General features: G+C 41.1%; 1 protein-coding gene across 1 annotated transcript in view; it reads left to right on the forward strand.

Moving 5' to 3' along the window:
• Positions 1–702: 702 nt before the first annotated feature.
• The window catches only part of TANGO6 (transport and golgi organization 6 homolog), a 210,878-nt gene continuing 187,275 nt past the window's right edge, over positions 703–24,305 (forward strand). The window contains exons 1-6 of the mRNA XM_055306190.1: positions 703–824; positions 10,844–11,484; positions 13,828–13,944; positions 16,664–16,805; positions 21,803–21,939; positions 23,285–23,447. Coding sequence (XP_055162165.1) covers positions 728–824; positions 10,844–11,484; positions 13,828–13,944; positions 16,664–16,805; positions 21,803–21,939; positions 23,285–23,447 — 1,297 coding nt within the window. The 5' untranslated portion in view covers positions 703–727. The remainder of the gene's footprint in view (positions 825–10,843; positions 11,485–13,827; positions 13,945–16,663; positions 16,806–21,802; positions 21,940–23,284; positions 23,448–24,305) is intronic.

Raw genomic sequence — 24,305 nt, forward strand, 5'->3', positions numbered from 1 at the left:
CCCTGTGGCGCAGCGATTTACACCACCTGTAGCCCAGGTGTGATCCTAGAGACCCTGGATCGAGTCCTACGTCGGGCTCCCTGCCTGGAGCCTGCTTCTCCCTCTGCCTCTCTCTCTCTGCATGAAAATATAAATAAGACTTTTAAAACAAAACAAGATGGATGTGTTTCTGTTTGGCATTATTTTTATTTTTTTCAAGTAGACTCCATGCCCTTAAACTCAGGACTCTCCTGCGCTACCAACTGAGCCAGCTATGCACCCTCAGTACTTGATTTTAAATATCACTCATAAAGAAATTCAACGATATTCAGTTGAACATTGCTTTATGTATCCAAACTTCATTACAAGTAGGCACAGCATCTGTTTACTTCACTATGCCTTCTAGCGCTTCCATACACAAATTATTTTCATACTGATACACATTATCTCATGATAAACTACTGCAACCCTGCTCCTTCTTCTTTAATCATATTGAATTTCTGAAATTGTGCGTGTAGGCAGGTGGTGTTAGCTGTCTCTCCCCCCCCCCGCCCCCCCGCCGGGGAGTAAAAGGTGCCTGAGAAAATATTCATAGTGGAATCATCCCCCCAAATCGGCCCCGCCCCCACAGGCCCCGCCCCTCGCAGCGGGCCCCGCCCCCAGCGCCTTCCGCCACATTCAATATGGCGGCGATGCCGGCCCGCCGGGGCGCTTGAGCCGGTCGCCAGGGGCGCATTCCACTCCAGTCATGGCGGCCCCCCGACTCGCCGCGGGCCGCGAGGCTCTGGAAACGTGCAGCTTGGAGAGCATTCTGGAGGCGCTGAAGCTGCTGCTGAGCCCGGGAGGTGAGAGGACGGATCTCGGCGCCGGGCAGCCCTCGGGACTCCCGGGGCCGCCAGTCTTCCCGGGCTGCCTTGCCTTCCGTAGTGTGTGCCCCTCAGGCCCTCCCTGGGATCCCCGATCCTGAGGCCGCCACGCCCCGCTCCCGGGGGCTTTGGGCATTGTCTGTGCAGCCTCCGTTTTACTTGAGGAAACCGAAGCTCAAGGAGGGGATGGGGTCCGCTGAATACTGACGGAACCCACGTCTCTCGAGCGCTTCCCTCGTGCCAGGCACCCGGTAGTAGCCCTGGCCACACGGCTCCCTGCAGCCCTTCCTGCCCCGCGCTGAGGTAGGGACTGCGGCAGCTGCCCGAAGGCGAGGCACTCGGGACGCGGAGAGCCGGGCCCAGCCTCCTAAGGGCGCAGGGCCCCTGTGGACGCCGGAGATTGTACAGAAAAAGGAAGCAGTGGCGTTCGAGCTGGCTGTGGGGAGAAGATTTAGGGACAGCCGGCCTGTGGGACGGATTCAGTCACTTGCCCTCTTTCGGGATGAGTTGACAGAATCTCCCGCTGTAGAACCTGAAGGGACCTCGGATGAGCCTGGCACCCTTCCTTTTACCCCCGAGGACACCTAGGGCTCCCTGAGGAGATTACCCTGCCCCCAGATCACGTGGTCAAGTTAGGGGCAGGTCACGGTCCATTCTAAACCAGGGCAGACTGTGCCATCCGGAGCTTCTGAGGTTGTCTGACGCTTTGAGAAAAGGTCACCAGCAGTACGACCGTGTATGTGCAGGAAGGGGTTTGTGTGGACTGAGCCAGGTAAGATACGTGAAGGGCCTTGAGGTGATGTTCCACGTCTCGGATGTTGAGATAACTCCCCCAAATGCAAAAACTCCGCCAAACATTGTCCTGGGAGAAGTGAAAGGAAGTCATTTATAACAGTAGTTGAGTCCCTACTGAGTGTCAGGCCCAGGGGTATGCTGTTGACATGTGTATTATTTAGTCCTCAACAATCCCATGAGATAGGTAGTACTCGTATTCCATTTTACAGATGAAGAACCAAAGTTCAGGTACATTGGAAATTGGTACGATGTCAGTTTAGTAAGTGGTAGAGCCAGGATATTTTTATTTTTTACTTTTTAAGTAGACTCTGTGCCCCAGGTGGAGCTTGAACTCACCACCCCAAAATCAGGAGTGCCAAGCTCTACCCACTTAGCCAGTCAGACACACTATAGCCAGGATGTATAGTTAATATATACAGTGTTACATTAGTTTCAGGTGTACAATATAGTGATTAGACAATTCCATTCGACACCTGGTGCCTGTCACAACAACTGTATCTTTTTTTTTTTTTTTTAAGGATTTTATTTATTTATTCATGAGAGACACAGAGAGAGAGGCAGAGACACAGGCAGAGGGAGAAGCAGGCTCCATGCAGGGACTCCATCCGGGTCTCCAGGATCACACCTGGGCTGAAGGCGCGATAAACCGCCGAGCCAACAACTGTACTCCTTAATCCCCATCACTTATCTCACCCATCCCTCCACCCACCTCCCCTCCCCTCTGGTGACCATCAGTTTGTTCTTGTTAGCTAAGAGTCTGTTGGTTTATCTCTCTCTTTCTCCTTAGCTTGTGTTGTTTGTTTCTTAAATTCCACATATGAGTGAAATCATACGGTATTTGTCTTTCTCTGATTGACTTATTTTGTTTAGCATTATGCTCTAGCTCCATCCATGTTGTTGCACATGGCAAAATTTCATTCTTTTTTATGGCTGAATAATACACACACACACACACACACACATTCCACATCTTCTTTATCCATTCATCTATTGATAATGAATGGGCTGCTTCCATAATTTGGCTATTGTAAATAATGCTGCAATAAACATAGGGGAGCATATATTCTTTTGAATTAGTGTTTTTGTATTCTTTGGGTAAATACCCAGTAGTGTGATTACCAGATTGTAGGGTAGTTCTATTTTTAATGTTTTGAGGAAACTTTATACTGTTTAGCTCTACAGTGGCTGCACCAGTTTGCATTTCTACCAACAGTGCATGAGAGTTCCTTTCTCTCCACATCCTCATCAATACTTGTTCTTTCTTGTGTTTTTTATTTTAGCCATTGTGGCAGGTGTGAAGTGATATCTCATTGTAGTTTTGATTTGTATTTCCCTGATGATGAATGATGTTGAATATCTTTACTTGTTTTTTTTTTTAAAGATTTTATTTATTTATTTGTCAGAGAGAGAGAGAGAGAGGGAGCAAGCGTGTATGCACAAGCAAGGGGAGCAACAGGCCAAGGGAGAAGCAGGCTCCCTGCTGAGCAAGGAGCCTGATGCGGTACTCGATCCCAGGACCCCTAGATCATGACCTGAGCCAAAGGCAGACGTTTAACTGACTGAGCCACACAGGCTTCCCTGTTGAGTGTCTTCATGTGTCTGTTGGCCATCTGGATGTCTTTTTTTTTTTTTTTAAGTTTATTTAATTTTTTTAGTGATCTTTACACCCAATGTGGGGCTCAAACTCATATCCTCAAGATCAGGAGTGATTCAGCACTTGCTCTTCTAACTGAGCCATCCAGACACCCCTGGATGTTTTTTGAGAAATGTTTGTTCATGTCTTCTGCCCATTTTTATTTATTTTTTAAAAATACCTTATTTATTCATGAGAGAGAGAAAGAGAGGCAGAGACACAGGCAGAGCAGAGGGAGAAGCAGGCTCCATGCAGGGAACCCGACATGGGACTCGATTCAGATTCCGGGTCTCCAGGATCACGCCCTGGGCAGAAGGCGTGCTAAACTGCTGAGCCACCCAGGCTTCCCTGCCCATTTTTAAATTGGATTGTTTTTTTGCATGTTGATTTGTATCAGTTCTTTATATATTTTGGATACTTTTTTTTTTTTGATAGAGTTAGGATTTGAGCTCAGGTGCCTTCCACTATTGGATGGTAACTATATACTTTGCCCCAATGAAGAAATAAACTGTAAAATATAGTTTTAACTTGCTAATTGAGAGGTCACTTGTCTAGCAACTCAATCTAGGAATGCCTGAGAACAAGGTTAAATGAACAAAATATCTGGAAGTAGTAATTTGTCACAAAGCACATACACACAAAGCACATTTATAAAAGACCCTCTCTATATCTTGAAGAATATGTGGTGGAGTTATGTACATGTACTTATTTAACATACAGGAATTCAAGCATTCCTACTTGAAAAAGAATATGTACTGTGGTAAAATAAGATTTTGCACATATAGCCTATTATATATATTGTGTGCACATGAGTATTCAGATGTCTCTGATGGACTGAGGGTATTGAGGTGTCAGGATGACATTACTGGTTAGGATTATATCCAGCTAGATTAAACTTTTTTTAAAGATTTTATTTATTTATTTGACAGAGAGATTGAAAGCAGAAGCGGGGTGGGGGGGAGAATCAGTCTCCCCGTTGAGCAGGGAGCCCAATGAGGGGCCCTGGGATCATGACCTGAGCCAAAGGCAGACACTTAACCAATGGAGCTCCCCAGGCACTCCTGGATTAAAATATTTTTGATTTATCTTTAAATTGACTCATTTTGAGGTAATATTCACTGGGAGTCATCTGTATAAAGTAGTCTGGCCTTACTGCTAATGGAGAAACAAAATTACATAAAAATTTGTGCTCCCAAGTATCTTGTCTGTTTGGGTAGATGGTACTATGCATATAGACCAAGAGATATTCAACATGGTGGAATAATGCTATTGGTGAAAGGATCATACATATAGGAATTGCCTAGAGGAGGAATTTTCAGGGTTGGAGCTGTGAAAGTCTCCAAGGGGAAGAGGAATTCAGTCTTGGTGGGAATTATATAGAAAGGAAGGAAGATGCCAGTGGTCTTTCACTTTGGAGCCATGGAATGTTCTGCTGCATTTAGCATTTTCTCTTCCTCTACTTTCCATTTCTATTCTCAGTCATGGGACAAATAATAGTATCTCCACCTCTGTTGTTAAGAAATGAGTTAAGCAGAACTTGAAAGGGGCTTGGCAATTTAAAAAAAAAAAGATTTATTATTTTGAGTTGAGCACAGAGCCCGACACAGGGCTCAATCCGACAACCCTGAGATGATGATACGACCCAAAATCCAGAGTCAGACACTTAACCAACTGAGCCACTCAGCTGCCCCAGTGGTTTGTCAATTTTAGTGAAATTTTGTTTGTAAGAAATAGAGACTATCTCCACAACAGTTTTCCTAACTATAATTTTCTATACTAAATATAGATTCACTGAACTCTGTCATTAAATTTGAATTTCATTGTAGGGAATGGGCTGGAAATTTTGATAATTTTTAAATAATGAAGCTGTATCACACTTATTCTCGCATGACATATTGCTTTGCACTTTGAACATAATAAAAAGTACCACACAAACTATGAAATCTGCTTTTAAATGTCACAAAGAATAGGCATTTAAATTGGTGATTGGGAAAAATCAATCATGCTGTCCATAAGGGTGACATTCCCCAAAGTGGGATAGGGATGATTTTAGATGGTACATAGAGTAACATTTTGAGGCTGCATAGTGTAGTGATCAAGAGCTAACTTATCAGGAAGAATGGCATTGTTTTTATTTTTGCAAGTCTCTTTAGTGTCTGGTGTATTAAAGACAGCTGGATTTTCATATTTGCTTCTCTGTTCAGTCTGTCATGATAGGTTGTTTTGATTGAAATAGATGAAGAAAATCTAGACTCAGATATTTAGTTGGAAAAGGAAGAACTCAGTTGCCTTTTCAGATAATTGTGTATATTTTTTCATACTGTACTGAAACTGAACAAGAGGTAATTTCCTTAAAGGTTAGTTGCCATATGGAATCTGAACTGAGTGAACTTTTCAGTTGGTACACTCGTGAGAGAATGAGACTGTAAAAGGCAAATAATGGCCTAGTGTTAATATGAAAATAGTTTTGAACTTGCAGACTTCCTGACGATCTGAAACCCCCCAAAACAGGAATCCCTATACCCCATTTTGAAAACAGCTTTATTTTTATGCCTTTGTTATTTTCAAGTAAGTTTTATTATTTTCCACCAGTAGAGGGCAGAGAAGACTACTTTATTAAGGGCTCTTGAAAAACAGCTAATAGCTTTTGTTGTAAATCACTTTCTTTGTGTTGCATGTTTGGGTTAAAGATCTTATAAAGTCGCAGGAAGTCATAGAGGTTGTTTAGTGATCCTAATGGTTAGTGGTGACAAGTTAGGAGAGCACTCCTTTCCCTTTTAGGTATATATTAACTAAAGGAACCCGATATGCTAGTGAATCAGAACCCTTGCCCTCGACAGTCTTAAAGAAGTACTGAAAAATTCTTACTCTTCTGATTCCTATTATTCTTTTTTAAAAAAATATTTTATTTATTTATTCATGAGAGACACATGGAGAGAGGCAGAGGCATAGGCAGAGGGAGAAGCAGGCTTCCTACAGGGAGCCCGATGTGGGACTGGATCCCAGATCAGGATCATGCCTGGAGCCAAAGGCAGACCCTCAACCGATGAGGCACCCAGGCATCCTGGCGTGACTGTGTTCCAATCAAACTTTATGGAAAAGGTGGTGGGTCAGATTTGACCTGCAGATTGTATTGTGACAACCTTGGACATAAAGTGCAGAATTATTAGGTTCATTTGTATGTTTTTTATTTTTAGGAATTATTTTTTAAAGTTTTTAATTTAATTTTTTAACTATTAAAAACATATATGGAAAAGAAAAAGAAAAACATATATAGGGTTACAAAACAAACTTTAAAACTGGATAAATTTGTCCCTAGCTCCTCCCCACTATTCTTTTCTCTCTGTAGATAACACATTTTGCTTTTTTTTTTAAGATTTTATTTATTTATTCATGAGAGATACACAGAGAGAGAGAGAGAGAGAGAGGCAGAGACACAGGCAGAGGGAGAAGCAGGATCCACGCCGGGAGCCCCATGCGGGACTCGATCCCGGGACCCCAGGATCGCGCCCTGGGCCAAAGGCAGGTGCGAAACTGCTGAGCCACCCAGGGATCCCCCCATATTTTCTTTTACTTGTTCCTTCACTGCCTTTTTGACAATAGAAGCAAATAATGTATTTTATATTTGGTCCCTTTCTTACACAAAAGGTAGCATATTCTTTTATACCTTACTTTTAATATTTAATATGTCTTAGAGATAACTACATAGCTACATAGTGGTTCACAGCAATTTTCTTTTACAAGCATGCCATTATATGGATATACTATTGTTTATTCCATACGTTCTCTTTTAATGGACATTTGGGTTGTCTCAGGTCTTTTGTTGGTACAAGAAGCACTACAATGAATAGTCTTGTGTATATGTCATTTTGCATTTTTGCCTGTGTATTTATCTATAGGAAAGACTCCTAAAAGGGGGGATTGCTGGGCCAAACGTTAAATACGTATGTAATTTTGCTAGATTTTGCCAAATTGCTCTCTTCAGGAATGTTACCATTTTAGTTTCTTCCAGCAGTGTATGACAGTGCGTGATTTCCCAAAACCTTGCCACATAATGTGTTATAAAACTTTTGGATTTTAGCCAGTTGATAAATGAAAAGTGCTATTTCAGTATAGTTTTAATTTACTCTTCTGTTATGAGCAAGGTTGATCATATTTTCATGTTTCAAAGTCATTTGCATTTCTTTTTCGCTAAACTGTTCATATCTTTTGCTTATATAGTGTTCATACTCTGTTCACTTTAGAGTATGTTTAACGAGCATATTCTAAGTAACTTTTTTTTGTTGTTGTTAAATAACACTTAATGGAACTTTTTTTTTTTAAGTAATCTCTCCATCTAGTGTGGGGCTCGAACTCTTGACCCTGAGATCAAGTAAGATAACTGTTCTGACTGAGCAGCCAGGTGCCCTGCAACATAACTTAATGGCTGCAGATATTCCATTATTCATTCATTTAGCAACTACCTATTTTGAACAATACTGTATTATCAGACAGGCCTTGTTCCAGGCAAGAATATAGCAGTGAACAAGACAGAGCAACATCCCTGTCCTCAAGCAGCTTTTATTCAAGTTGGCAAAGAGGCAATAAATAATAAAGTAAATCTTACATATTATGTTAGATACAGGTAGATGGTTATTTACTCATCTAATCTGTTACTGAATATATATTTCTCATTTTATGCTATTATAAGTTATGCACTGTTGAGCACTCTTTTAGTTACTCCATTTTAATCCTTTCTTTTGTTTCTTAGGTGTTTTTATTTATTTTTTAAGATTCTATTTATTTATTTGAGATCGAGAGAGAGCACGAGCAGGAGGAGGGGCAGAGGGAAAGGGAGAGGCAGGCTCTCCACTGAGCAGGGAGCCCAGTGCAGGGCTTGATCCCAGGACCCTGGCAACATGACCTGAGCAGAAGGCAGATGCTTAACCTACTGAGCCATGTAGGTACCCCTCTTAGAAGGTGTTTTAATTTTAATTTTGAAGTCTGTTACTACTTATATCCATTTACATTTTCAACATTTTGTTATGGTTTTATAACCATAACCCTCCATTTTGCATTGTATATTTTTTTAAGATTTTATTTATTTATTCATGAGAGATACAGACAGAGAGAGGCAGAGAGAGAAGCAGGCTCCATGCAGGGAGCCCAATGTGGGACTCGATCCCAGGACTTCAGGATTATGCTGTGGGCCGAAGGCAGGCGCTAAACCACTGAGCCACCCAAGGATCCCCGCATTGTATTTTTAATAGTTATCCTGGAATTACAATATACGTCCTTAATTTTTCACAGTCTACTTAGAATTAATATTGTTACTGCTTCACATAACAGTAAAAGAACCTCAAGAACTTTGCAACTATAAGGGTCATTTTATAGCTCCCACTTGGGCATTATGCTAGGAGTTTCATGTTTATTATATCTATTGTAGTTATAAATCCCAATACCATTTTATAAATTTTATCTCAGACACACACACACACACATATATATGTATTTGAAGAAATTAAGAAAAAAATCTTTTATATTTACCTGAATATTTACATTTCTGATGCTTTTCATTTCTTCCTAAAGATCCCAGTTTCCATCTATTATTATTTTCCTTCAGCTTGAAGAATTTCCTTTACCGTTTGTTTGTAGTTCAGGTCTGCTGATAGTTCTCTTGGTTTTCAATGATCTGAAATGTCTTTATTTCACTTTGATTTTTTTTAAAGATTTCATTTATTTATTCATGAGATACACAGAGAGAGGCAGAGGGAGAAGCAGATTCCATGAAGGGAGCCCGATGTGGGACTCAATCTCAGGACTCCAGGATCATGCCCTGAGCTGAAGGCAGGCATTCAACCACTGAGCCACCCAGGCATCCCTTCTCTTTGATTTTTGAAAGCTATTTTTACTAGATCTAGAATTCTGAGTTGGCATTTTGTTTCTTACTCTTTTTTAAGAGAGTGTGTGCAGGAGCAGTGGTGGAGGGATAGTAGGAAAGAGAGAGAGGGAATCTTTTTTTTTTTTTTTTTAAGATTTATTTATTTATTCCTGAGAGACACAGAGAGAGGCAGAGACACAGGCAGAGGGAGAAGGAGGCTCTACGCAGGGAGCCCGATGTGGGACTCGATCCCGGGTGCCCAGGATCAGGCCTGGGCCGAAGGTGGCGCTAAACCACTGAGCCACCCAGGCTACCCGCCCCCCCCCTTTTTTTTAATGTTTTATTTATTTAACTGAGGAAGTGGTGGGAGGGGCAGAGGGAGAGAGACAAGCAGACTGCATCCTGAGCATGGAGCCAGATGAGGGGCTTGATCGTATGACCCTGAGATCACGACCTGAGCTGAAACCAAGAATCTGTCACTTAACTGACAGAGGCACCCAGTGCCCCAGGAGAGAGAATCTTAAGCAGATTCAACACCCAGAGAGCCCGACTTGCAGCTCCATCTCCCAACCCTGAGATTATGAGCTTGTGATCATGACCTGAGTCGAAATCAAGAGTCTGATGCTTAACCACCTTAGCCATCTAGGTACCCCTCTTCTATCAGTATTTTAAGATGTTTTTCTACCATCTCTTAGGAGTCATTGTTGGTAAGTTTATAGTCATTCACATCATCAACCCTCATAGATAGTGCCTCATACTTTTCTGGCTGCTTCCAAGATTTTCTTTTTCTCTCTGGTTTTAACGATAACTATAATAATGCCTACTTGTGATTTTCTTTTTACTTATCTTAATACTTAGAGGACCAACATGGGCTGGGCCTACAGATTTCATAGTTATTAGCTTATAGATGGCTTTTAAAGACATGGACCTGGAGAAGATCCTTGAGGAGGAAAGTGCAGAATTCAGGAGAAGCCCTGGAAAACGTAGCAGCAACCTGGTAGAGAAAGAGTTGGCAGTGGAGGCAATAGAGGGATGGCCCTTGAGGTGTCTCAGAAGCCAAGAGATGAGCGTGTTTCAAGAAGGCAGTTGTCAACTCCTCAGCTACTGCTATGAGCATGTAAGCGCTCCTTCACCAGTAGAGGGCAGGAAAGACCATTTTAGGAAGGGGTCGGGGTGGGGTGGGGGTGGGGGAGATTGAAAATAGATGTTTTGTGGGAAAGAGGTGATTAAATGAACCCCTCTGAATCTTAGGCTGTAATTTGTGACCTCCCTTACTAGAATGTAAGCCCTATGAGGGAAGAGACTTTTTTTGTTTAGTGCTTTATCCCTGGCACCTGGAACAGTTTGAATGAATTTTCTGTGGTAACTATTCCGCCTTTTATTTTTCTGTTCTGGCTACACTTTGAGCCCAGGAAGATGACTAGACAAGGTCTCTGCCCTTTGAGCATGTGAGGAATAGAAACAAACTAGATGAAGTATAATGTGTTTAGGTTCTGCCGTTCTAACCACATCCCAGAGTGCTTCAGGAAGGTAGAAAGCATGGTCTCGAATTCTGCTTAGGCTCGGGTGGTGCAACGGGGGGAGGCTTTCCAGGGGCAGTGACATCTGGGCCGGGTCCTAGAGAATGAGCTGGAGTGGTCAAGGCATTCCACACAGAGAAAAGTAGTTTGTTTCCCATGTATGTAATCTTTTTTTTTTTTCCTTCAAAAGGATCGGATTCTGGTTCACTACTCATCACAAAACATGATGTCCTGTTGGCTACTTTAAACTCTAACCTGTCTGCTTTGGAGGACAAATTGCTGAAGGATCCTCACTGGAAAAAACTGAAACTCCTAAGGGATGAAATGGCTAATAAGGCAGAAAGTCCCCAAAACTCTGTGGATGTCACCTGGAATTTTACCTCTCAAACCTTATTGTTGCTCTTGTGCTTGAAGGAAACCATGATCAACCTTGCAGCCAATTTCAACCCGGGTAAACCCAACCCGAGGACTCCAGAAGCTGCTCCTGCCCTGAGCCCGGATACACTTAGTATTTCACAGCAGAAGACTGTCCAGTCAGCCTTGCAGTTTGTAGTCACCTTGGGTGTCTGCCCCTATCTCATGCCTGGAGTTGGAGTCCCTTTGAGATGCAGAACTGAGTTTGGGGCCGTTGTTCAGGATGTGGTATGTCTCGATGCTCCTCCTCATGCAGCCCGGAGACTGTACACCAGCTGCAAGCTTCTTCTAAATGTTGCACATCACACATCTCTGGGGAGCTTGATTTTCAGCCGTCATTTTGGGGATGTTGCTGCCGGTCTGTGCCAGCTCGGATTCTGCCCAAACAAAGGAAGGTCACAAAAACCTGAGGAAGAGGTAAACACATGCTGAGTGTGCACGTGTCTGTGTGAATGTGTGTATATTTGTGTGTGTTTATAAAAGACAACTCTTAGTTCTTTGGAAAGGGGCTGTTGGAAAGACCTAGAATTCCTGTTGAATGCCAAAACATATGCAGTGGATAAATGAATCTTTTTAGAAGGCTAGAGTTTCATTTATTAGATGCTAGTCCTTTTTTTTTTTTTTAAGATTTTATTTATTTATTCATGAGAGACAGAGAGAGGCAGAGAGAGAGAGAGAGGCAGAGACACAGGCAGAGGGAGAAGAAGGCTCCAAGCCGATGTGGGACTTGATCCTGGGTCTCCAGAATCACACCGTGGACTGAAGGCGGTGCTAAACCACTGAGCCACCGGGGCTGCTCTGTTTCTTTTTATTTTCTGACAACTGTTGCAGGCTATGTCTTTAAGCCTCTGTTTGTTTGTTTGTTTCTTTCTTTCTTTTCTTTTGCCTCTGTTTTTTTTTTTTTTTAATAAAATGTGTATAATGATACCTGCCTTGGAAAGTGGTTGTGAGGATTAAGGATAATGTGGGTAAAGTACCTAGCCCAATCCCCAGTAGTGCTTATCAAAAAGTAATTACTACTAATATTAGTATTAAACTATTCATCTCTCCTTCATTAAGGTCTTGGGAAGATTAAATGAAATGAAGAATGTAAAGCACTGAGTACACTGCATAATTCAATCAGTGTTCCTTGTTATTATTAGCTGTTGGGGTATGCGCCTGTTTTTTTTGCTGACATGGTAAGGATTTGAGTACCTGGATTGTAAAGGTGCCATGGAGGTTACAGAAGCATTAGACATTAACCGAGTAGACAAGACTCTTAAGTAGAACATAGCAGGGACCAGTGCCCCTCCCATGAGAAGACCACCAGCATCAGTGTAGGAGCATAGCCAGAGGAAGCTGTTGAGATATGAATTTATCAAAGGTCAGTGTGGCTCAGATGCAGGGAAAATTCTTAACCCCCTAGAGCCAGATTCATAATGCCTACCCACCTCATTTCTTTGTCACCCTCCAAACTTGTCTTCTCTGTTTGTTCCCTTTTCTGTTCTCTCTCTTGCACGTGTTCACAAATAGTTGTCTAAAAGTTGCTATCAGGCAGCCCAGGTGGTTCAGCAGTTTAGCGCCGCCTTCGGCCCAGGGCATGATCCTGGAGACCTGGGATCGAGTCCCGCGTCGGGCTCCCTGCATAGAGCCTATTTCTCCCTCTGCCTGTGTCTCTGCCTTTCTCTCTCTCTCTCTCTCTCTCTCTCTCTCTCTCTCTGTCTCTCATAAATAAATAAATAAAATCTTTAAAAAATAAATAAATAAAAGTTGCTATCATCTGAGCAGTAACATGAAATTATGAGCTCCCTCCATGGCTTCATGTTTTGGGGAGCAGTGCACTGTGCTCTTCACTACAGGGTATGAGTCTGTACATTTCTATCAGTGCCTACTGCCACCACATCTCTCAGATAGGGGTTCCGGATTGACAGGTCTTGTTACTATGACTTAAGCAGTGCCCCAGAGTATCTAGAAGGAAGGAGAAAAGGGAAGCACACAGAAAGGACCAAGGAGGGAGACAAGAGAAGTTGCCAAAAGGGGAAACACAGCGGGTGTATGTTTTGAAGCTGAGCAAAGCCCCAGCGTTAGGGGCTCTTAGCAGTGCCTATGCTTCATGTTGCTAAATGGTAATGGGCATGACCGTAACTGCTTTACTGAGTAACCAAAGGGGGACAGTACTGGTGAGGCTCAGGGGAACTCAATAAATAGCACCCCTCTTTGCTGCCCAACTTCTGAATGAATTAAAAGCTAACCCAGTAAAGTGAGATGAGAACTCGGAATGTCACTTCTATTACTCCTAAGTGCAAAGTCAAGTATATGACTTAATTGATGGAGACAGCTGGGCTTTTTAACAGTGCATTCCAGAATTAGACACCCTTACTGCTCATCCAGTTGTAGGGAGTATGGGGAAACTGCAGCACCTTCTGCTCCGCCATGGCAGGGGATAGGCCTCTGTAAAGTCCATGGCAAGGAAGAGCAGAGCAGAATGTGCACTTACTCCCAAGACATAAAAGGAGCTGAGTTGTACATGTCAACACTCACCAATAAGTAAGTATATTCCAAACTCACCAATAAGGTAAGTGCCTATGTGATCTCCTGCCCAGAGTGAGCAAAGGGACGGAGAAGGGGCTAGGAGCATTTTAGTATTATTACTTCCTCCATGTGGAAGGGAGCCAAAAAGAGAAAGAAGCCTGCCCTCCTGTCCTCTCATAAGTGTTTTTATACAGTATTGTAAACATTACCTTCTATTGCCTGCTAAAGCCAAGTACATGTTTCTTTTAGGTTTTAACAGAAGAGGAAAGAACCCTATCTAGGGAGGCCTTGAGAGACATCTTGGATCAAGCATATCAACCATTAGCAGTCCGAGAATTACTCATTCTCCAGGGAGGACCACCCCAGGTATTTAGGCCTGAGGACTCTTGTGGGTCCTTTTGTGCACATTAATGATCATGTGCAGAATGTTGTCTTCTCCTGGGAAATGTGATAATCTAGTTGAGTCTTATTTCATTCTTTAGATCACTAAATGATATTTGTAAAACAGTTATAATGATCCTTGGGATACTTTTTTTTATAAAGGTTTTATTTTTAAGTAATCTCTACATCCAGTGTGGGGCTAGAAACTACACCCCCAAGATCAAAAGTCAAATGCTCTACCAATGAGCCAGACAGGCACCCTGACTGTCAGGATAATTTCTGTTGTTGTTGTTAGATACACAACTTTATTCTTATTTATTTATGTATTTATTTATTTATTTATAAAGATTTTATTTATTCATCAGAGACACAGGAAGAGAGAGGCAGAGACACAGGCAGAGGGAGAAGCAGGCTCCATGCAGGGAGCCTGATGTGGGACTCGACCCTGGGTCTCCAGGATCAGGCCTGAGGCTGAAGGCGGCGCTAAACCGCTGAGCCACCCGGGCTGCCCTTTATTCTTATTCAGTAGCAAAAAATCACAAGTGATCAGAATTATGCATTAGGATAATTTTTAAGGATTTTTCTATTAATGGAATGATGGTGACTTTCCCCAAGAATATGGCCGTTTTATTTATTTATTTAAAATTTTTGCTTATTTTAAAAATTTAACTGGAATGTGGCAATTTTATTTAAAATATATTTTATTCATTCTGAAACCAGAGCTTTTTTTTTTTTATATATGCTAAAATTTGATTGTTTGATGATACATTCTTCTGGCAGAAGTACTTGGACATTTTATTCTTTGAATGGAGTCTATATAATCAAGAACTTAACATTAGGGCTATTGTTGGGACTATTTTATCTCCTTTGTTTGAAAAACATAAGAGTATATATTCTGATAGGTATAAGATAGTTCCTTTTTTCCTTAAAAATAATGATTTATCTGAAATGTTTTAATTTGATGATGGAGTTACCTATCTGCTTAAATATCTATGTTTAGTTATGGGTATAGAGTAAAGAGTGAGAGGCCAGAGGCATTAGTGGTAGGTCAGGAACAGCTGAAATTGGGTATAAAGATACCTTGTAGATGAAGTCATTTTCATCTCATCCCTAGAATATTACTGTAGCCTCCCACTGGGCTCCCCTGGCCTCACACCGCTTTTCTGGATGACTCCACAGTTTGCCAGATTAAATCAAATGCATTATACGAACATGGTGAAAAGCAGAGGCTCTGGACATCAACATATTAGGATTCAACCCCAGTGTGCAGTTATGTGGATTAGTAAACCTTTCTATCTCTCAGTTTCCTTAATGATAGGATAGTGGCTCCTTGCAAGTCCATTTTGAGATCATTTGGGAGTTATTTATCACAGTGCTGGCAAATCATAACCCCTTCCATAAGTGGTGATTATTAGTCTTCCTTAAATGAAAGAGGGCATAGTTAGGATTAAATGTTTCTGTCACTAATTTTTATTTATTTTATTTTTTAATTTTTATTTATTTTTAAAGATTTTATTTATTTATCCATGAGAGACATATATATATATATATATATATAGAGAGAGAGAGAGGCAGAGACATAGGCAGAGAGAGAAGCAGGCTCCATGCAGGGAGCCCAACGCGAAACTCGATCCCGGGACCCCAGGATCACGCCTTGGGGTGAAGGCAGATGCTCAACCGCTGAGCCACCCAGGCATCCCTGTCACTAATTATTATGTTCACGTAGTTAAGTATCATGATTGACAGCAACATAGTTCAGGTCTAGATCCCAAACAGAGACCCCAGGTCTGTTTTATTCATGGTGGTTCCACAGAGCTCTCAGAAAGGAACACTTGAAGAAATTCAAGTATTTTTTTAAACTGCTGTGCCACAAGGAGTCAGAGTAGCTGAGACCATGGAGGCAAGGAACAGCTGCCCTCTTACTGTCACAAATTGTACTCTTAGTGATGAATAACTTTCATAGGACTCTTATATGGAAGCTAAATTTGATTGGAAGGGCTGCATTCAGAGATTGGTTACATTAACTTTGTGTTTCTAAAATCTATATTTCATTCACCTATGTGTTTGGCTATTTCTGGGTTTGAACTTTCACTTGATATTTCACTTGAAGTTTCATGGTATTTCTACTTTCTCATAGGTGATACTAAAGGAAGTTTCTTTGTGGAAAAAAATGCTGTTCTTTTTTTTTAATTTTTAAAAAAGATTTTATTTATTTATTTGAGAGAGGGAGAGAGCATGAGCATTGGAGAGGGAGAAGCAGGCTGCTCATCCAGCAAGGAACCCGATACAGGTCTTGATCCCAGGACCCTGGGATCGTGATCTGAGCCAATGGCAGCCGCTTAACCAACTGAGCCACCTAGGTACCCCCAAATGCTGCTCTTCTGAAGTCTGTTTATCATACTGTTACTTGTCAGTATGACTCAGTATATATTTCTTTCTTTTTTTTTTTTTTATTTATGATAGTCACAGAGAGAGAGAGAGAGAGGCAGAGACACAGGCAGAGGGAGAAGCAGGCTCCATGCACCGGGAGCCCGATATGGGATTCGATCCCGGGTCTCCAGGATCGCGCCCTGGGCCAAAGGCAGGCGCCAAACCACTGCGCCACCCAGGGATCCCTCAGTATATATTTCTATATTTTAATGATTTCTACATATCCTATCTATTTTACTGACACTGAATTCATACCTTTTACTTCCTTTTTCAGTCCTGCATGGATGAGAAGACACAAGTTAGGTGTCGGGCCCCTGCCTGGCTTCGGCGTCTATGTGGACAGCTGCTCTCTGAAAGGTTGATGAGACCCAGTGGTGTTCAGGCAGTAGTCCGGGGCATTTTGGAAGGAGCAGGTGGTAAGAAATAAAATGTTTCTGTTACTTTGGTATCCAGTTTTCTCTGAGTCATGGTGAATTATTGGTCTTCAGCACTTGACTGTAAAACCTGATTATGAATAATCTCTGCCTTTGTGGAGATTGAGGAGGTTCAATTTGGAGATTAAACCTTAATGAGCTTCTTTTACAGAAACTAATTTTCTTGCCATTTTTTTAAATTTATTTACGATAGTCACACACACACACACACACAGAGAGAGAGAGAGAGAGAGAGAGAGAGAGGCAGGCTCCATGCACCGGAAGCCCGATGTGGGACTCGAACCCGGGTCTCCAGGATCGGCCCTGAGCCAAAGGCAGGCGCTAAACCGCTGCACTACCCAGGGATCCCCCTTCTTGCCATTTTTCTAAAACAGACGATTTTTCTAAAATAATCTGCTTATGTTGTTGAATAATATTCTTGGCTGTTTCAAATAACTTATAATATCAGAGGAAAACATTGCCCAGAACGTTTAAGTAAAACCCTCAAGAAAGGGCAGCCCCAGCCAGTAGCTCAGTGGTTTAGCACTGCCTTCAGCCCAGGGTGTGATCCTGGAGACCCAGGATTGAGTCCCATGTCAGGCTCCCTGCATGAAGCCTGCTTCTCCCTCTGCCTGTGTCTCTGCGCCTCTCTCTCTCTCTCTCTGTGCCTCTCATGAATAAATAAATAAAAATATTAAGAAAAAAAAAACCTCAAGAAAATGTGAAATTCCCCAGGGGAAAGGGCTTTGTGCCAGGGCACTAGGAGTACTTCACTTCAGGGCTTAAAATACAAAACACTTCTCTGAAGCTGGAGAGACCTTAGAGATGCACACTTCAGAATGAAATTGTGGATTCATTTCCTCAATTATATTCTCTAAGTCCACAGGAATAGAAAAATGTTGATTATCATGCTAAGCATGGTAGTCGTTTTTAATTTACATTTTTTAATTTTTTCAACAAAATTATTCTTGTACATAAAGAGTCAAATTGGTGTATAAGGCTTACGGAGAAAAATAGTCCTTGGCCCCATTCCAGTCCATCTCCCTTACCCAGAAGCAAGCACTTTGACCTCTTTTAGCAGGTTTCTTTTGGTATTTACCTCTAAGGCATTTATAGAACCTTTTAAATTTTTTTCATTTTAGGCAGCGTTTATCATCTTCTCACCACATGTGGAAGAGGATTTTGCTCTCTTTTAGAGCTCTATCACCACTCCCCTCAGACATACTCCATCTCCTAAATAGTCATGTCCTAATTTTGGTTAGGTTAATAGTCAGTGTTCATGTTCTTCTAACAGTGTAATTATTATTTACAGCTGGGTTGTATAATATGCCATGACTACTTTTCTTTTTACATAACTTTTGTACTTCTTGCAGTTAATAACCACTTGTTTGCTAGGTTTTTTATGTACCTCTCACTAATCTCAGATTCTCTCACAGTTTAAGTCTCCTTTCAAATACACCCAATATTCTGTTGGTTTGGTCTTCTTGGAGACATCTCTGTCTGAGTCTTCTCTAATCTGGACTAGTTATCTCTTGGACAGCAAACCTCCTGGGATCTCCCTTCACTTTTATCCTGGTGATTCCTTTGCCTTTCTTCTGTGTTTAGTCCCTTATCTCCCATATCCCATGCGCATTCATTTCCTATTGCTGCTGTAACAAATTACCACACACTTAGTGCTTCTTGATGGAAATGATATTTATACTGGGCCCTGAAGGCTGAGTAGGACTTTATTAGCTGACAGTGAGAGAAGACTAACACATAGGCAAAGAGAATAGCATGTATGAAGGAACAGACTTAGAAAAAGCATAGTGTTTTTGAAGAAGTTTCAGTGTGGGTAAAGCAGTGAGGGCAGAGTGTGGTGTTCAAGATTTTGAACTTTATTCTGAGGGCAATGAGAAACCATGGAAGGTTTTAAGAAGGAGAGAAGTTGGATCAAATCTACAGTTTATTTATTTTTAAAGATTTTAAAAATTTATTTAATCATGAGAGATACACAGAGGGAGAGACAGAGACACAGGCAGAGAGAGAAGCAGGCTCCATGCAGGGAGCCTGATGTGGGACTTGATCCTGGGACCCCAGGATCATGCTCTGGGCTGAAGGCAGACGCTCAATCGCTGAGTCACCCAGGTGTCCCAAAACCTACATTTTAGAAATACCTATCTGGATGTATTGTGAAGAATAGGTTGGGTAAGAGCAGAAGCAGGGAGATCAGTTAAGCAGTCATCTGAGAGGTCTCAGTGGCTTGGATCAGTGCAGTGGCCATAGAAATGGAGAAAAAGGAATGACTGTAAGAGGTATTTAAGAGGTAGCATTCCAGGGACACCTGGGTGGCTCAGTTGGTTAGGCATCCCACTCTTGATTTCAGATCTGGTTATGATCTCAGGGTCATGGGATTGGGCCCTGAGTCCAGTTCTGTGCTCAGTGTGGAGTCTGCTTCAGGTTCTTTCTCCCTCTCCCTCTGCTCTTCCCCCTGCTTGAGCATGCACTCTCTCTCTCTCTTTCTCTCAACTAATTATTATTATTATTATTTTTTTAAAGAGCTAGCATTGCCAGAACTTAATGAAGGGCTGGATATGTGGGGAGGGAAGAGGAGAGACAAAAATCAATCTTTATTTTCCATTTCTAGTGTGGTAAATGTACCTTGGTCCTATCAGACAGGTGAAGTCAACATGGTTGATAGATTTGGTCTAAAGTGACTCTGATGTTTCCTCCCTAGTTCTGCTGGCCTTTGCTTCTAGGGCTAATAAAATGAAAAAATTATCAGTTACTTGAGAGAAGTTGCTACATGCAAATAGGTCCTTGCAAATCTTTTTCTGAAGAAAAGTTAGAGTTTATCCAAGGTTATGCAAATTAGAGAGCTGCTGTAAGACGCTTAGAGCCCTATTTTTTGCTATGAGCTTTTTCCCCCTCTACTTATGCATGTATATATTTTTTTGTTATCTATTTAAATCTTGTTTCTTCTCAAAACTGATTTGAGGCAATTTATATTTACTCACACATTTGCCATTTCTGGTGTTCTTCATTTCTTTGTGTAAATCCAAATTTTAATTCAAATTTCCTTCTGCCTGAAGAACTTCAGCATTTCTTATAGTGCAGGTCTGCTGGCAGTGAATTCCTTTAGCTTTTGTTTATCTGAAAAAGTCTTTATTTCACCTTCCTTTTTTTTTTTTTAAGATTTTATTTATTTATTCATGAGAGACACAGAAAGAGAGAGAGGGGCAGAGACACAAGCAGAGGGAGAATCAGGCTCCACGCAGGGAGCCTGATGTGGGACTCGATCCCAGGACGCCAGGATCATGCCCTGGGCCGAAGGCAGTCGCCAAACCACTGAGCTATCCAGGGACCCCTCACCTTCCTTTCAAAAATATTTTTGCCGTCATTTTTGTCTTCGTTCCCCTCATGTGATAGATCTTTCTTTTTCTGGTTACTTTTAAGCATTTTCTCCTTGTCACTGGTTTTTAGAAGTTGATTATGATATTCCTTGGTGTGGGTGATTTTCTTCTTTTTTTCTGCTTAACATTTCTTGAGCTTGTTAGAGCTGAGTTTTATAGTTTTTATCATATTTGGAAATTGTTTAGACATTGTCTTCAAAATTTTTTCTATCCTCTCTTCTCTCTAAAACTGTTTTTTTAAAAAATTTGAGCCCCAATGTGGGGCTTGAACTCACAATGCCTGAGATCAAGAGTTGAATGCTCTACCCACTGAGCAAGCGAGGTACCTCTCTTCTCTCTTTTTGGAATTTGAATTACACCTAATATTATACTTAATGTTGTCCTATAAGTTACTGATGCTCTGTGTTTTTTTGTTTGGTTTTGTTTTGTTTTTCAGTCTTTCTGTGTTTCATTTTGGGTGATTTCTTTTGCTATGTGTTCAGGTTTACTGATTTTTTTCTTCTGCGGTGTTTAATCTGCTGTTAATCCCATCCAGTGTATTTTCATTACAGATTTTTTTTTAAAAGAGAGAGAGAGAGAGAGAGAGAGAGCACAAGTGGAGGGGAGGGGCAAAGAGAGAGGGAGAAGCAGACTCCCTGCTGAGCCAGGCGTCCCTAGAATAACCTTTAATCTGAGGTAATTTGGCCGCACTTCTAAGCCAATAGCATTCTGAGATTTTACTTAATGCCCTGTGTATATATTAGAAGGCCTTTCCATGCACACTAGTGGGAACACAACCTGTTTCCAGCCCTTGTGAACTTTAGGGACTTTTTCCCCTACTTCTTTCTGGTGGTTCTTGCCTCAGCCTTGTTTTTGTTTGTTTGTTTGTTTTGTGGTTTTTTTGTTTATTTGCACATATACACAGGTTATATACTATACTAAAGATTTGAAAGAGGACACCTCTGCAGATCTCTGGAGCTCTCTCTTTACATACCTCTTTTCTGGTATTTTACTCTGAAAATTCTAGTTGCCTTAGCCTCCCTGAACTCTGAACCATGTTTCTTTAACTGAACAAGATGCCAGGCTTTGTTTGGGTTCCCCTTTGATGTGCTGTGGCCTCCAAGCTCTCTCTAAGCAGTAGGCTAGGGCATTCATGGAGCTCACCTTGTTTGCTTTTTTTTTTGTCTCAGAGGTCATTGTCCTGGGCTACTTGTCCAGTGTCTGAAAACTATTGTTTATAAAGTTTGTCCAGTTTTCCAGTGATTTAAAGTGGTAAGGTAAATCTGGTACCTGTTACTGTATAGCTTTGGTTTAAGGCAGTTTAAATGACATGACGAATATAAAGAGACATAATAATAATAATAATAATAATAATAATAATAATAATAATAAAGTAATAGACACTGAGAAGTAGCTACTATTCAACTTCTGTCAATAATAACATTATAATGAATAAGTGCTCTTTTTTCCTCTGAACTTCCAGAAACCAACGTGGAAAGTGCCAAGGGGTAGATTATCTTATTAAAGAAATAAACAATTTTTAGTAGAGAAAAACACTTTTGCTGAAATTTTAAGGACTGTATGAGGGAACTAGTAGGAGTTTTTGACATCTCTGTCCATCACTGACAGCTGGGGTCGCTGGTGGGAGTGACGCTGAGGCAGCGGCTGCTGATTGGAAGAAGTGTGACTTGATTGCAAAGATTTTGGCCTCTTGTCCCCAGCAGTCTCTTTCACCAGAGGATTACTACAGGGATATCTGCCCCCAGGTAAACACTTGTGTTTCTTCTCACTGTGTGAGGATTATCTGCTTATTCACAGAAAGGAGACTCTAATGCTTCTCTAAGGTGGAGGTAAAAGCAATATAATAGTTTTTTTTGTTTGGTGACAGGCCTTGTTAATAAGTGAATAAACACCTATGGAAGAGACCCATCTAATTGTTACGTTTAAGAATGCCTCCCTATTGTCAAATGAGTAGCCCAGCTTGCTCTTTTTTTTTTTTTTAATTTTATTTATTTATTCATGAGAGACAGAGGGAGGTAGAGACACAGGCAGAGAGAGAAGCAGGCTCCATGCGGGCAGCCCAATGTGGGACTCAATCCCGGGACTCCAGGATCAGGCCCTGGGCTGAAGGTGGCGCTAAACTGCTGAGCCACCCAGGCTGCCCATGAGCCACCTGGGCTGCCCCCCCAGCTTGCTCTTAAGAGCTGGAATAAGAAACTAAAATTTCATCTTGTTCATTATCTTTTCTGTGTGTTTTTAATTAGTTAAAAAAAAAGCAGGTATTAAGTAAACAAGGTAAATTAACATGGTATTCAACTTAAAAAGCACAGAAGAGTAAACAGAAAAATAAATCTTCATCTCATTTGGTTTCTAGTCCCTCAGAAGTAGTCACTGTTACCAATGTCTTATTTATTGTCTGGCAATATTCTGTATATTAATGTGTATCCAATTATATATGTATCTGTATATATATTCCAATCTTTATCCAAGTAATAATGTACTACACACACTGTTTTTCATTTTGCTTCTTTAACTTAACAGTGTATCTTGGAGATCATTTCATCTAGAATCATTTCATATAGTTACCTCATTCTTTTCATGGCTATGTAGTATTTCACCATATTAATCTACCATAATTTATTTAGCCTTCTGTTAATGGGCATAAGTTGTTTCCATTCTTTTGCTACTACAAATCATGCTGCAGTTAATGTCTATAAATAAATAAATAAATAAATAAATAAATAATTTATTTATAGATTCTATTTATTTATTCACGAGAGACACAGAGAGAGAAAGAGGCAGAGACACAGGCAGAGGGAGAAGCAGGCTCCATGCAGGGAGCCCGATGTGGGATTCGATCCCAGGTCTCCAGGATCGCGCCCTGGGCCAAAGGCAGGCGCCAAACCGCTGCGCCACCCAGGGATCCCCTGGGTTGTTAAATTTAAAAAAAAAATTCTGTTGGATCAGTATTATTGCAGTAAGTTTTTTATTTTTTATTTTAAAAATTTTTTAATATATTTTTTTAAATCTAAAGACGTTAGTCCTTTCTCTCGTTAATGCACTGTTCTTTGCAAAGAGTCTTGTATTTACCTCATGTACTTTTCCTTGTAGATTCTAGATTTATTTCACTTTCAAGATAAATTGACAGTACGACAGTTTCAAAGAGTTGCCACCACTACTTTTATAACGATGTCAAGAGAACGCCCACAATTGGCTTCAAGATATTTGCTTCAGCCACTGCTAACTCCTCTCCATCGATGTTTAAATACAGCAGGTAAAGAAGGAAGTCTGGTGATTGGGTATCCTTCTCAAGCATCTTCCTCAGTGTTTCAGATTTAAATGATGTAAGTCTATAGCATTGCAGTGATTTTAGTTTTGCTGTCTTTTGCCCCCAACTTTTCATTTTGAAAAATCCACCTCACAGAAGTTCCAGGGAGAGTACATTGAACCACCTTTATACACCTTACCCGGATTGACCATTTTGGCCATATTCACTTTATCTTTCTCTTTTTATAGGTGTACATTTTTCTGAAGCGCTTGAGACTTAGCTGTAGGCATCATCTAATATACAGACTTGATTCAGGGTGCCTGACTGGCTCAGCTGGAAGAGCATGCAGCTCTTGATCCTGGGGTCATGAGTTTGAGTCCCATGTTGAGCATAGAGATTACTTAAAAATACATAAAGTTAAAAAAAATACATAAAGTTAAAAAAAATGTGCACACTTGATTCAAATTTCTCAAATTTTTTCAAGAATTTTCTCTGTAATATTTTTTATTATATTTATTTATTTAGATTTGTTTTATTTATTTGAAAGAGAGAGAGATCACGAGCAGGGCGAGGAACAGAGGGAGAAACAGATTCCACTGAGCCAGGAGTCCAATGCGGGGCTTGATCCCAGGACACTGGAATCATGACATGAACCTAAGGCAGGCACTTAACCAACTTAGCTACCCAGGCATCCCTGTAGCTGTTTTTTAAAATCAAGAATCCAGCCAAGAATCATGCATTTCACTTACTGGTTTTATCTTTTTAGTTTGCATTAATGTAGAGTAGTTCCCTATGTTGTGCCCAAGATTGCAAATCTGAGAAACCTCCAAGGAGCCGACATCGATGCAAACACATGAGGGTTTA

Source organism: Nyctereutes procyonoides, unplaced genomic scaffold, assembly GCF_905146905.1.
Source record: "Nyctereutes procyonoides isolate TBG_1078 unplaced genomic scaffold, NYPRO_anot_genome, whole genome shotgun sequence".
NCBI lineage: Eukaryota > Metazoa > Chordata > Mammalia > Carnivora > Canidae > Nyctereutes > Nyctereutes procyonoides.